General features: G+C 37.6%; 2 protein-coding genes and 1 non-coding gene across 5 annotated transcripts; 1 reads left to right on the forward strand and 2 right to left on the reverse strand.

The window, feature by feature from the left end:
- Nucleotides 1–4806: 4806 nt before the first annotated feature.
- TRNAW-CCA (transfer RNA tryptophan (anticodon CCA)) lies at nt 4807–4878 on the reverse strand. Its single transcript has one exon. It is a non-coding gene; the product is annotated as a tRNA-Trp (tRNA).
- A 98-nt stretch (nt 4879–4976) lies between these two features.
- LOC130944951 (protein MULTIPLE CHLOROPLAST DIVISION SITE 1) lies at nt 4977–7572 on the forward strand. The gene is made up of 5 exons (XM_057873557.1): nt 4977–5186; nt 5271–5486; nt 5572–5744; nt 6141–6528; nt 7163–7572. The coding sequence occupies exons 1-5, from the start codon at nt 5142–5144 to the stop codon at nt 7337–7339; spliced, it is 999 nt and encodes a 332-aa protein (XP_057729540.1). The 5' UTR covers nt 4977–5141; the 3' UTR covers nt 7340–7572.
- Nucleotides 7573–8405: 833 nt separating this feature from the next.
- On the reverse strand, nt 8406–12517 carry LOC130944310 (monosaccharide-sensing protein 2-like). 3 transcript variants are annotated; one of them, XM_057872580.1, is made up of 6 exons: nt 12284–12517; nt 11916–12035; nt 11245–11805; nt 9770–10692; nt 9143–9330; nt 8406–9039 (listed from the first exon to the last, which is right to left on the reverse strand). In XM_057872580.1, the coding sequence occupies exons 2-6, from the start codon at nt 11992–11994 to the stop codon at nt 8595–8597; spliced, it is 2196 nt and encodes a 731-aa protein (XP_057728563.1). In that variant the 5' UTR covers nt 11995–12035; nt 12284–12517; the 3' UTR covers nt 8406–8594. The 3 variants fall into 3 exon arrangements, with proteins under 3 accessions (XP_057728563.1, XP_057728564.1, XP_057728565.1); XM_057872581.1 differs by having other exon boundaries at nt 11916–12038; XM_057872582.1 differs by having other exon boundaries at nt 12451–12469.
- Between the last annotated feature and the right edge of the window lie 809 nt (nt 12518–13326).

A 13326-nucleotide genomic window follows, 5' to 3' on the forward strand; every position in this document is an offset into this window, starting at 1 on the left:
TAGGATAGATTTAGGTCAATTTCTCTTAGATTTAGGGTTTAATTCTTATTTTCATTTAATTTCTTTTACCTTTCCTTATTCTTTTGCCTCAAGTTTCTTAGTTTGCCTTGTTAATTTTTCATTTATGTCACTTTTATATTTATGAACTCTTGTTAATTTGGATTTTCTTTAATACAATTTTGATGTTTTTTATGTTTCTTTGATGCTTGTTGAGTTATTGTTGTTATTTTCTTGCATTTAGTAGTAGTAGATTTTATTATTTTTGCAATTTAATATGCTTTTCATTTTTATATACACCAAGTGTTTGATAAAATACTTAGGTTAGTTTTAGAGTAGATGTTTGAGTATTCTTGACTTGGAAAGAGAAATTAGGCAATCTTGAGTCATTGATACCCAATTTAGATTGGTGATCTAGAGTTGTTAGTTTAATCTTGTTTTCATTGACATTACTTATGGATTGGGATTAACTAGACATATTTGACTTTCTCCCAATATTGTAGATAACGTAATAGGCTTAGCTCTTGATAATTATTGTGTTATGATTAATGACTAGGATGGAAAAGCTTGATTCTCAATCTTTACCATGAATGCCTTTTTAGTATTTGTTATCTTTAGTTGTTTGATTTATTTTCTTGTCATTTAAATTTCTTGCCATTTAATTTCAAGTCTTATCATCAATCCACCTCGTGAAACTCATAACCAATAATTAAGTATTCGATTACAATTCATAGGGAGAACGACCCGGGAGTAATACTCTCGGTTATTTTTATGGGTTGAACATGTGACAACCAAAATTAAACTTTGATTGAGGTTGTTTGTTGGTTTAGATCTATACTTCGACGAGATTATTTTTGTGTGAAAATTCTAAACCGACGGTAACCTTCTTTCAAGATTTTGCCGCCGTTACCGGAGAATCGCAATGTGTGCTTGTTATTGGTTATTGTACATATGTTAATATTGTGAATAGTTTGCTCTTTGTTTGTTAGCTTGTTTGAGTCACTAGTTAGGTTCTTGTTTCTTTGCTTCTTAATAGTTTTTTTTTTATTTATCCTTTTTACTATGAATTCTTATCCTTTTGCTTATGAGTTTGGTTACAATTATGTTGTAAGAAATGGAAGCTTCAATGAGGGATCACATTATGGGAATGGAATCCAAGTTGGGGAGGAGCCACATGCTTATATTCAACCTTCATGGCAACAACCTCCTTCGGTCTCTTATGGTTACAATCCACCCATAAAGTACACAATTATGACTAAACTCCTCAACATTGTTGTCAACCTTACTCACAAGCTATACCATACCACCAATTATGACTAAACTCCATACAGCATGCGTACGCAACCCAGTACACACGACGCGAGCATTCCATTCAGATTAAAACACTCGCGTACGCGAGTAGGGTGCCGCGTACTCGGACACGTTCTTTTTCAACGTGTGCGTATGCACGGCAAGGGTGTGCGTATGCACAGACCTTATTTTACAGAAAAATGGTTTTTCTTCATTAGGATTCTCTAGCTTTTTAAACTTTTTTTCATTACTGTTTAAGGCTAATATCTAGCATTTATGTCTAAAGACAATAGAGAAAAGTCAGTGACTTAAATTGGTGAAATTCTGTATGAGTTTAGAAGACGGAGACTTAGGTTTCTGAAGTTGTAAGTGAGCAGTTAGAGTACTATATTGATGATGATGATGAGAACTTAAAAGTTGATGATAAACTTGTGAAATCAAGGATGAAATGATGGTTATGACGAGTCGGGGACTCGGAGATGACTGAAAAATTTATTGAATACTAAGAGTGATCACTAAAACCTATTGATGTATACTGATATTGTTGAGACGCTATGCGCCTGGCAAGGACAGTTAGTTAATCCCGCTTGTCGAGGTCGCGGCGCCGGTGTAAGGTCGGTGGTTAATCCCGCTAACATTGAGATGTGAGGGTTGGGGTAGTATCCCGCTCGCATAACCTTCTCTGCTGCATAAGTGTGCAGGGCCTATATCCCTGGCGTGGCAGAAAGGCTACATCTGGGAGGATGTGTCGAGTTGGCATTTATAGACCGACAAGTGATATCACGAGCCAATAGGAAAGGCATTCATCATATGCATCTTCTACATGTTTATTTGCTTTGCTTAATTTCCGTTATGCCTAAATGAACCACATGTTTACTTGCTAATTGTTCTAATTGTTGTAGATATACTTTATTGTGCTTTACTTGTCTGCATTACTTGTATTTTCTGCTAGGATTGAGGAGGTTCGGTAGGTGGTGGCGATGGAATCGCATGGAGGTTAAGCTAGTGAAGGCTGTGGGATAGCGGTGCTATGTTAATTAGAAATCCCTTAAGTTAGAATACCCTATTTACTGTTTAAGTTATTTATTTTGTTTTAAGCTTGAATATTCTGCATCGATGTGAAGTTCTAGGGTTGCATCTAGCGTCCCAAAATCTTATATCTTACATTATTGGGCACTATTACCATACTGAGAACCTCCGGTTCTCATATCATATTTTGTTATTTTTCAGATGCAGGTCGTAACCCATTTTGGTGAGTTGTGGGATGGTGACAGAGAGGAGGATCTTTTGATATCTCTTTGTATCTTGATTATTTGTTGTAGTACTCTCTTTCACCTTTTTATTTTAGACTTTATCGCCTTAGAGGCTTGATTTGAAAAATAAGTTGTATAAGCTGTTTTAAACTTATAAAACTATTTTGTATTTCAGTTTGACTAGCCAGCCTAAACTCTGCAGGTTATGACTAGTCATCTTTTTTGTATATATATATATATTACCTTGTGTATGCTGGAGCTATCTACATGGTTTTATATATATTATGTCTTGTTTTGTCCGTGCTTATGCGTTTAGTTATCGTGTGTGAACGTTTCGCGTTTCGTAATTCTGTTTTATGTTTGAGCTTTATTCCTTCATCGGGCTTCCAGTTATATAAATTCTTGGATATATATTATATATTATAAGCTTTAAAACTGTCGTGACACTTTGTTATCCCTTACTTTACGGCTAGAGGTAAGGCTTAGAGTAACGGGGTGTTACAATCAACAAACTAAACAGAAATCAAACATAAATCATGGCTCTGTCGCGGGCATCGAAAAAGGGATCAAAACTCATCCCGCTCTATCCCCAACTCAATTTCCAAATACGAATTAAAAATTTTTTTCCAACAAAAATCAACATACATAATCAACATATATAACAACTAGGGGTGCACATGGGCGGGTGAAGTCGGGGTTGATGGGACCCAGACCCGACCCGAAATATACACCGGGTCTATTTATTAGATCCGAATCCGATCCTAGATCCGATGAAACCAATACACTTTCGGGCCACAATTATACCGGGTAAAAACTGGGCCGTTAACATTACATTACGTTGATACCTTCTTGTAAGCTAGCATGTAAAAATATCAAAATTTCCAAGACTCCAACCATTATTTAACATGGTAAAATTCACTTAGAAAAATAAAACAAGAACCAACCCTTCTTTAAAATTAAAGCATAACCACAATCAATACTAATATTGTCTAATAATACCAAATATTTAAATCAATACAAATAACACAATATTATGCATTAGTCTAAAGTCTTATGCATTCTAAATATAAAACATTAACTTATAATCTTATAATGACTAATAACACAAAATATTAAGGTTTACAATACTTAAATTCCACATAAGAATAGTCATGATCCATCACTAATAACACAAAATATTAATTGTGTATGATGACCGGGCCACCGGGCCGACTTCGGGTGACCCGAGCTATGGCCCGGACCCAACCCGAAATAATGACCGGGTCTATTTTTGAGACCCTTACCCGGCCCTAAACCCAATGAAATCACACCAAATTAGCCCCTAAAGTGTTCGGAATCGGGTCGGACCTTCGGGCTGGGCCGGGTCTGTGCACCCCTACTAACAACAATATATTACAAAAAATTGAACAATCAACAATCTAATAGAAATCAAATAGAAATCAACATAGATTATCAACATCATTAATCAATTAATTCTAACTAAAATACTAAATTATTGAAAATTTAAAACTTAATAACTTAAAAAAAATAAAAATACATACCTCGCTAATGCACCGCCGGTAGAAAAGAGGGAGACTGGAGAAGAAATTAATGCGACGACGACGACTGGATACACAACGAAGGCGACAAGCAGTAGCAGTAGCAGGTGGCGACGGACACATAAGAGCCAACGACGTTTGAAACTTCGAATGTTCGACTTCGATGGAGGTGGCGCTAGCTGTGGTGGGTGGTGCGGTTGCGAGACTGCGAGCACGGTGAGGTGGCATTAGTTGAACAGGCCTCTCTCACTCTCTCTCACACACAGTCTCAGACTCTCAACTCTCAAGTGGTCTCTCTTATGACCGAAAGGGAATGGATTTAGAAAACAGAGAAAGGGGATGGAGGCTTCGAGGTGCTAGGGTTTCTTTTAGCTCAAATTAGTTTTTTTTTAATCGAAACGATGTTTCTCGTGAAAAAAAAAAAATTTTAATTCGATTCGAGTTAAATTAAATCTGCCGGTTCACCGATTTTAGTCAAATCCAGCCAGTTTAAACTAGGTCTTGTCGGTTCTCTTCTTTATCCAGTCCGATCGGATGAATCGGACCAGTTCTAATAACACTGCTTAAGGTAATCTGGATAATTAGTAAAAAAATAATTAAGTTTGAGACGCATCCAACCAAAAAAATGCCCGTACCATTATGTTGTGTTTAATGGGCCGGTTAGAATTAGATTTAGATCAATGCAGGCCCAAGTTGTATGATAGAGATTTGAGTATTTGTGCAAAAGATGAACCCGACGTGAATCGAACACGCAACCTTCTGATCTGGAGTCAGACGCGCTACCATTGCGCCACGGATCCTTTCCTGCCTCATTGTTTAGGTGGATTTTATCACTGCTTTAGACATGCATCTATTTTTAAGAGGAAGAAAGAAAGTAACAATAATAAATTAATAATCATAATCAGCGAGGCAGTTGCTTTACGAGTTTACTTTACCTAGTGGCTGGAGCTTCACGAAGAGGTAGTAATGTAATGGAATGGAACTTTGATATTGAAGCAGAAATTGGCCGCCATTGATTTATTCACTGAGCTCAGAGAGGTTAGAGCACATCACATCACATATCATGCCTTCAATTTGGACACTGCAGTTTCGGACTCTTTCGGTTCCGGTAAGTTCTCTTCTAAACCCTACTTCATTTCCCTGCTATTTCGTTTTATTGAGTTGTAATGAATTGTTCACACATTGTATGTAGCCCTCCATCGTCATCTGTAGCAGCAGCAACAACAGTCATGGCAGTGGCGGTGGCAATGGTGTTCGTATAATTAGGAACGGAATCTCCAAATGGTGCTCCCTAATCACCACTCGCACCAACCAGCTCAGACAAGACTCCGTTAATTCCGTTGCAAAATTCCACAATCACCTATTTACTTCCATCCTCAATCCTCCGCCTCCTCCTCTTTCCTTTCTGGTAAGCTTTCCTTCCCCGTTCATAACTTCAATTTATTATTAATATTTTGAAAGATTGAAAAAAAAATGCAAATTTGGACCACCAGGTTAATGGAGACGGTGGAATGAAGTATCCGATTTGGATGTGCGTTGTGGCTCTTGTTTTGTTTGTGGGAGTGAGAGCATTTGCAGAGAGAGTATTCTCCCAAAGAAACCACCGCCCTGGCTCCGTAGCTGATCTTGTCAGGCGTGGCCAACTCAGATCCGATAGAAGAGGCATGTATGATGTCTATCCTTATCACTTTTTTCAATTTTTAATAATTGATTAATTATCTAGCTTCTTACTCTGGATTATGAAATTAGATTAGTTAATAGGTTGTAGTGAGACTGAATATATTGTCCTCGTGTCAAGAATCATAAGCTTTTTAGGTGAATGCTCAAAATTGATCAACCCTAGGGATTTGATAATGTGTCGTAATGGCAAGATTTCAATTCCTATTCTTCCAGCCATAGTCTATTCTTTATTACAATGTTTATAATCAACTCTTACAAAAGCTTAAGCTATTAGGTAAAGCAACATGAATACATCTAACATTATATAGCACACGGTTTGTCTGATTATGCCGATAATTTCTTTTGCCTATATTATTGACATTTTTTACATGCATATTTTCAGTTCTAGGCCTCTTAAGTATGAAGACCCGTTCAATAATCCAATGGTCAAGGTTGGTAAAAGCAACTCGACTGTTGAAATGTGTGGCAAGGTTTATCGTTTAGCACCTGTTACACTCACCGAAGAGCAACAAGCCATCCACCAGAGAAGGAGATCACGTGCATACCAGTGGAAGCGACCAACCATGTTCCTTAGGGAAGGAGACACTGTTCCTCCAGATGCTGATCCTGATACAATCAGGTGGATTCCTGCAAATCATCCCTTTGCAACCACAGCCACTGATCTTGACGAGGAGCTAGCCCAAAACAATGTGTATCAAAAGCATGGAGTTCCTTTCCGTATTCAGGCTGAGCATGAGGCGCTGCAAAGAAAGCTTGAAGCTCTACAAAATGTAAGCCTTATGGTACTCGGTAGCATTTTGGAACTTTAATCACCTTATTGAATATAGAGTAAATGAACAAAAGTACCCATCAAAGAGTTTGGCGTGGACAAAAGTACGTATGAAAGTATACTCGAAATATTGTTTTCGATGGACAAAAGTATCATGCCATTAATGGGTTTGGAAGGTCTGGGGTGTACTTTTGTCCATCAAAATCAATCTTTCGGATATACTTTGATGTTTATGAACTTTGGTATGTATTTTTGTCCACTCCAAATTCTTTCATGTGTACTTTTGTCCATTTACTCTTGAATATATTAATATAATCTCATAAATCTTCAGCTAGCGTAGCCAACTCTTCAATGTTCTTATCCTGTCATATACCCAAATATGAAGCTGAGCAAAAATAGATACTCTTTAATCTTTAGATATTTAGTTTGATCTAATCACAATTAGTTCTGGGCAAATACACCATGTACAAGAATACGCAAGCCAAATGGTCAAACCAAGTTTAGTTTATTTAGCAGCATGAATGAACATGTTAATTTTTGGTGTTTTGAATATGACACTGAAGTTGGCTTTTGGTTGACTCTATATTTTCGAACTCATGTGCACTACATAAAATCTATGTTCATGAATTTTGCAGGAGCAAAAACTAAAGAAAGCAGTAATAGATCCCGCCACTGCTAGAGAATTTGAGAGGCCATTCAACTCCCTTGCAGAGAAGAGCTCTGTAAACAATCAAGTGCCTGATTCCAAGCCCTCCAAATCAGATATTGGCTTAAATAGTTTGGAAGGTAAATCGTCTTCCCAAGAAGATTAGAATCTTTAAATGATGGACACAGCTTCTGCTTACATTGTTTTACCAGTTAAATTTTCTCTCTGGCGGGCTATGAATCTCCATGACAACATATATGGGAAGTGGCCAAAATTTTTGCACTATTCAATATTCATCGAGGTACTTTGGGACTGTGAATTTGTAAAGATGAGCACTGTAAATATTAATTTAATTGCTGCACATTGTCGAGCTGTGCTGTTGCTCTGTTTCACCTTTTACGTCAGATAATTGTGAGAGACTAAGGGGGAAAGACCATTTTTACAGTGTTGTCGTCGTATATCTTGATGCGTACACACCCGAGAGGAAAAACTAGAAAGAATGAGAACATGTGTAACATCGAGTGTTTTTAATGCGAATTCTCGTGCCGAGTGACTTGGCTTTGCATTAAAATTGTCGCTGTTTGTAACATATTTAAGAATAACGAATTAACTCGATTAAGCATGAGAATTCCTGGGAAGTTGGGAATAAATGCACTTACTCCATTGTTGACACGGAATTAGCGTTAGTGGAAGCAGACCGCATATGTTGTAAAATGGGTGATGTTCAATCAAAGAACATTTAAACATAATAAAAATAAAATAAAGCTACTTTGATTTAAAACCAAAAAGAAAAAGGTAGGAATTGGAAATTGTATTCATTTTTTCACTTTAAATGATTTTTATCCAAAAGATCAAAGGTACTTTATAATTTATATAACACAGATTTCGTTAATACTCGAGAAAATTAAAGATTTTAATGTATTCAATTTAATACATTCAAAACTACCAAGTTTTATTTTTGTAAAAAAAAAAAAGATATTATTGGCAGATTCTTTTATAAAGTTCCTGACTTCCTTTAGAACAGTCCGATCAAAACCCATGAAGGAATAATATTGAAAAAGATGCCAACAGAGCAAGCCATGGCAATTTAACTAAGGAGTCTTAATTACCAAAAAAAAAAAAAAAACAAAACAAAAGGAAACTAATGAGTCTCCTACCTTTTAATACTCGGGATCAGCATTACGCACTTGGACACAGTGCACCTCTCGAATAAATTTATTATAAACACAGACTTGAAATCAAAAGCTTTATCACTATAAAATGCAAAATTTTAGTATACGAGAGAAGAAAAAATACATCCATATGCTTGATAACCAGAACATATTCTCCTCCAATTAAAAACTTAATGACAAGCAAAATCTATAAACATGAGAGATTTTGGCTTTAGCCACAAACATAGCAGATGTATACAACGAATCCCGTCACTCATTCTTGGCAGCAACAGCCTGCTTAGAACCAACAGCAAAGAATTCCGTGATGACTTCAAGGGGCATTCCCTTTGTTTCAGGGACCTTCAAAAACACAAATATCCACGAGATCAAACACACAACCGCATAAATGCCAAAGATTCCACTGAGTCCTATAGTACTGAGCATCACGGGCAGCGTGTATGTCACTATGATATCTCCGATCCAGAACACCAAAGCGCAGATGGCAATGCAGAGCCCACGCACCCTTGTCGGAAAGATCTCTGAGCAAAGGATGTTTGGAACCGGTCCATAAGCCATCACAAAGCAACAGAAGTAAACAACAACGCATACAGTTGAAATTGCTGCATGGACAACACTGCCAAAATTTACGACGCTCCCAATGACCAAAATGATGAGTGACACTATCAGCACTGGAATTGTAGTGAGCAGCAGCTGCCTGCAATATTAGGGTTTGTGTAATGAGAACAAATCAAGTTGAACAAAACAAGATACTAAACAGCTTTTTCAAAGACATTGACATTAATTTAGAGAAAATATACCTTCTGCCAGAAACATCCATGAGCCTCATCGCTATGGCTATACATGGAAGCATCAACAAGGTTGTTAAAGCACTGATAAGGAAAGATGCAGACTCTGAGCCGATGCCCAAATCGGCAAGGAGAACTTCAACGCCGGCCTCTGAAAGGATTTGAGGAGTGTAATATAGAACACCATTTATACCAGAAAACTGCACATCCAATATAGAAGTTGGTGTTAGTTATTGATAACAGACAGACCACCATGTTAATGCTGAAAGCTGGAATAGCAAACTAGAAATCCAGACAGGAAGAATAAGGTCAAACAACAACAGTATATATTTCTGTTACTAATACAAGAAAGCATATTTCTAAATCACTCCTCAAACAGTCTGATTAGGTAAGAATGCTGATCTTAAAGTTTCCACTACTATTTTATCACAGCACATCCCGAAATCTTGAATGTCAACATCTTTCGAAAAATTATGTTTTATGTTTTCTTTTTGTAAATTATTAAGCCAAAACCAAGCAGTCCACAAGCGATTGTACATTCAAGTGCTAGAGCCTAGAATGAAATACCATGTAAAGAAAGCATTATCTAATTAACCGTGCAAAGGCAGAAGATAACTATAAAAGGTAACCACATATTACCTGCTGAAGTAGTTGTATTCCAATTCCAACAACCAATGCATGCTTAACGCCTGGTTCGAGAAGAGCTTTCCAAATTGGCCCCTTTGAAGCGGTCTCAGATGGGTGAACCATTGCAGGGCCAACTGGCTGCCCACCAATAAGCTCCTTGGAGTAAAGAGCAGGCTGGCTTACCAATGCAGCAGCCTGGACAAAGTCACCTTCGCCAGGAATCGACACAACAGATCCTTTACTTGGGACTGGACCAGCCTCCTGGTGCAAGTAAATCCTTTTAAACCCTCCTTCCTTTTTCCCATCCTCACCTTTCTCATTCCATTTCCATGCTAGTTGCCAGCCACCGCCAATACCAGTGCTACCAACTGGTTCACCTTGCATGAGACTACTGTGACGTCTCATGCTGCTCAGTATACTGCCATGGGAAGGAGGAGGTGGCATTTCCTTTTCGATGCTTGTTGTTTGACGCGAGATCAAGGGACTTTGCAGATTGTCATCAGAGTCTCCACCCGCTTCTGATGCGTACTCCTCGCCTTCTCTTTGTAGGCTCTCCTCGTCCCACTGTTCATTTTTGGCATGAGGATCAGCTGTGCTGAACATGCTTCCAAAATGTGGAAATAGGGTGCTGCGCATGCTTCCTTGTTCAGGGAGCTTCTCATGAACGCTGCCAAATAGGGTCACAACAGGGTCCATGAGAGGCATGCTTTGGTTGACAATGCTTCCATGGCGTGACACAAGACCTAGAGAACTCTGTCCAGTAACAGGTTTTGCTAACCACGAGAGGCCAGCTTGGGATCCGTATAATCGGACTTTGTCTTTCTCTGCTGTTTGTATTTGACCTTCTCCATCCTCATCTGCAGGGCCTATTATATACTCTTCTATAGTTGTATCACCTCCAACCCCAAGACCTTCAACCAGCAATGCCATCTCACCTGTATAAATTAACAAATTCACAAAATGATTGATCGTAACAGATGAAAAAGGTAAGAGAATATGCAATGAAATGAATTACACGCAATAAAGCAGTTACAAGATACAATGAGAGCAATTTATGACAATTAAGAAGGTTGTATTGTAATGAAAAAACTGGAACATCCATGTATTACTAACCCAGAGTGTTTCAGGATAACAATAATCACACTTTTCATGTCATAGTCAAGTAAGCAAGCATATATATGATACAACTATCCCCCAATCATTTCAACATACAGCTTGAGATTTCAATGGATTAAGTCCATAGTAAATTTCATCCATTATCTCCTATAACAGTTAACATTTGTCCAATTCCTACATAAACTTAACAAGATGGTTTAAAATTGTTATTGCTAGGTGTATCGAGGCATCAATTGCTGCCTCATCAGCTGTATTTTCCTTTGATTTTTTGCAATACAATCATTGCTACAATTGTTGCAAGGCTATCACAATTCAAATCCATCAAGATCTCTGCAGAATCATAATTCAAAATGGGTTTAAGACAGGGTTACCGGCCACATCTTCCCTGCCACGCAATCTTTGGAGAACCTTTTTAGCCTCAAGCATCTTCCCTTTGCTGACGAGCCACCGGGGAGACTCCGGCAAGAAAAAGATTGTCAACAGGAAATAAAAAAGAGAAGGAATGGAAAGAATCCCAAGCATTACTCTCCAGTTAGGAGAGGCACTGAATGAGAACCAGAAAACCAGACAATAGGACAGAAACATGCCCCCAGAACCACTGAATTGGGGAAGTGTATTCAAGGATCCCCTAATCTCAGATGGGGCAGTCTCAGATATATAAACAGGAACAAGAGTAACAGCAAGACCAATCCCAAACCCATCAAGTAACCTTGCCAGGCACAACACATACACATTAGGGGACCATAGCATCACCAAACTACCCAAAAAATAGAGCAATGATGAGATTATCAACATGGGCCTGCGCCCAAGCCAATCCGAGATGGGACCGGAGCACGTCGTGATCACCGTGGCTCCGATGAGGGACATGGCCACCACAAGCCCTTCCACAGTTGTTTGCAAAGCAAGGTCTTTCTTAATGTAAACAACGGCACCTAAAACATAATAAAAGGGAACAATAACATAGTATCAGCCGAAATTGAAGATTGATTATGTCAGATCAGGCAAAAGGGGCATGCTAATGAAGTGAATCTGAGTGTGTTACCAGCAATAGTAGCATTATCCCATCCTTGAAGAAAATTGCCTATGGAAGCGGCAATAGCCACCAGTACTGCACCTTTCATCTTTCTCTGGAATTCAAATTGCGAACTTCAAAGGGAAGAACCTGCTTAAGTAAGGAAGGAACAAAAATCATGGGATAGAAAAAAGGAAAAACAATAAACAAAAATTGGGCAAAAAAAAAATTAGAGAAGAGCAATGAATAGAGGTACAGGTAGTTGAGACTACGAGAGGGGTGAGGTTGATTGAGTATCTATCTAGCTATCAATTATTCAATTGAATTGAATCCAATTTTGGTGAAAGTAACATAAAACCAATCATCTCCTTCAACTTGACACTAACCAATTAAATTACCTGAATAAACAGATCTCTAATCAAACGCAGTGTCCCACTACACCAACAGATAGAGAGAGATAGATAGAAAGATGGAAAGGGAAAAAAGAGGTTTTATTTGTTTGAATCGGAAGAGACAGTGTTAAAGACTCTAGCTTTGTATGGTGTTGAGTTCACAGTTCTCTCACCTGCCTGACTGAGAGAGAGAGAAGAGAAAAGAGAGAGAAACGGAATCACGTCAAGGGTAGTCACCACTTCTTGTACTCACTCTATTGTTGCTTTCTATATTTTAATATTTTTATCTTATTTTATATTTTTATACATAATGTTCTTGTTTAATTATATAGCAACATATTTTCATTATTGTAAAATGAAGGATCATATGCCAATTTTGGCTGCAATAATCCGTTTAAATAAGTTTTAAATTCAAATTTTATCTAATAATTTATTAATAAATAACAAACTCTTAAATAAATCTCACAATAAAATAATATTTGATCTACCAGAATTGATACCGTACCAAAAAAAAAAAAAGTGAACGATGGTAGAATTAAGAATATTAAAATAGAGAGTTAAAAAAAAAAGGGAGTGAAATGGGGATGGGTGGGTTGATGGAATCTGTGTGCATGGGGACAAAGAGAGTTCCAGCAAGAGCCAGATCATATCACTAGAAAAACTAGAATTGAAAATGAAATACCAAAAAACAAACATAAACATGGGATCCATCATCACCTCAACTTTCTCTTGCATCATTATTTTACAGTTAGAAAGGAAAACAGCAATTATCATAATCATGTTATGCTACATCTTTTTATTTTCTTTTTTTGTTTTGTTTCCACTTTCTACCTCACATGAATTAATTGTGATTCCTGAAATTCATATTTCATTTCGCGAAATAATTGTATGTACATATGGCAAAATTGGCAATGGCACGAGAGTTTTACTAGCGCCACTGATTCTCATTTCATATACCTTTCTAAAACTACCTTTCCAGTTTCCACACTCCAAAATCACCATTCAACCAAGCAATTCCAAGCACACACACTCTCTCTCTTAAATAAAAA

This window comes from Arachis stenosperma, chromosome 8, assembly GCF_014773155.1.
Source record: "Arachis stenosperma cultivar V10309 chromosome 8, arast.V10309.gnm1.PFL2, whole genome shotgun sequence".
Taxonomy (NCBI): Eukaryota; Viridiplantae; Streptophyta; class Magnoliopsida; order Fabales; family Fabaceae; genus Arachis; species Arachis stenosperma.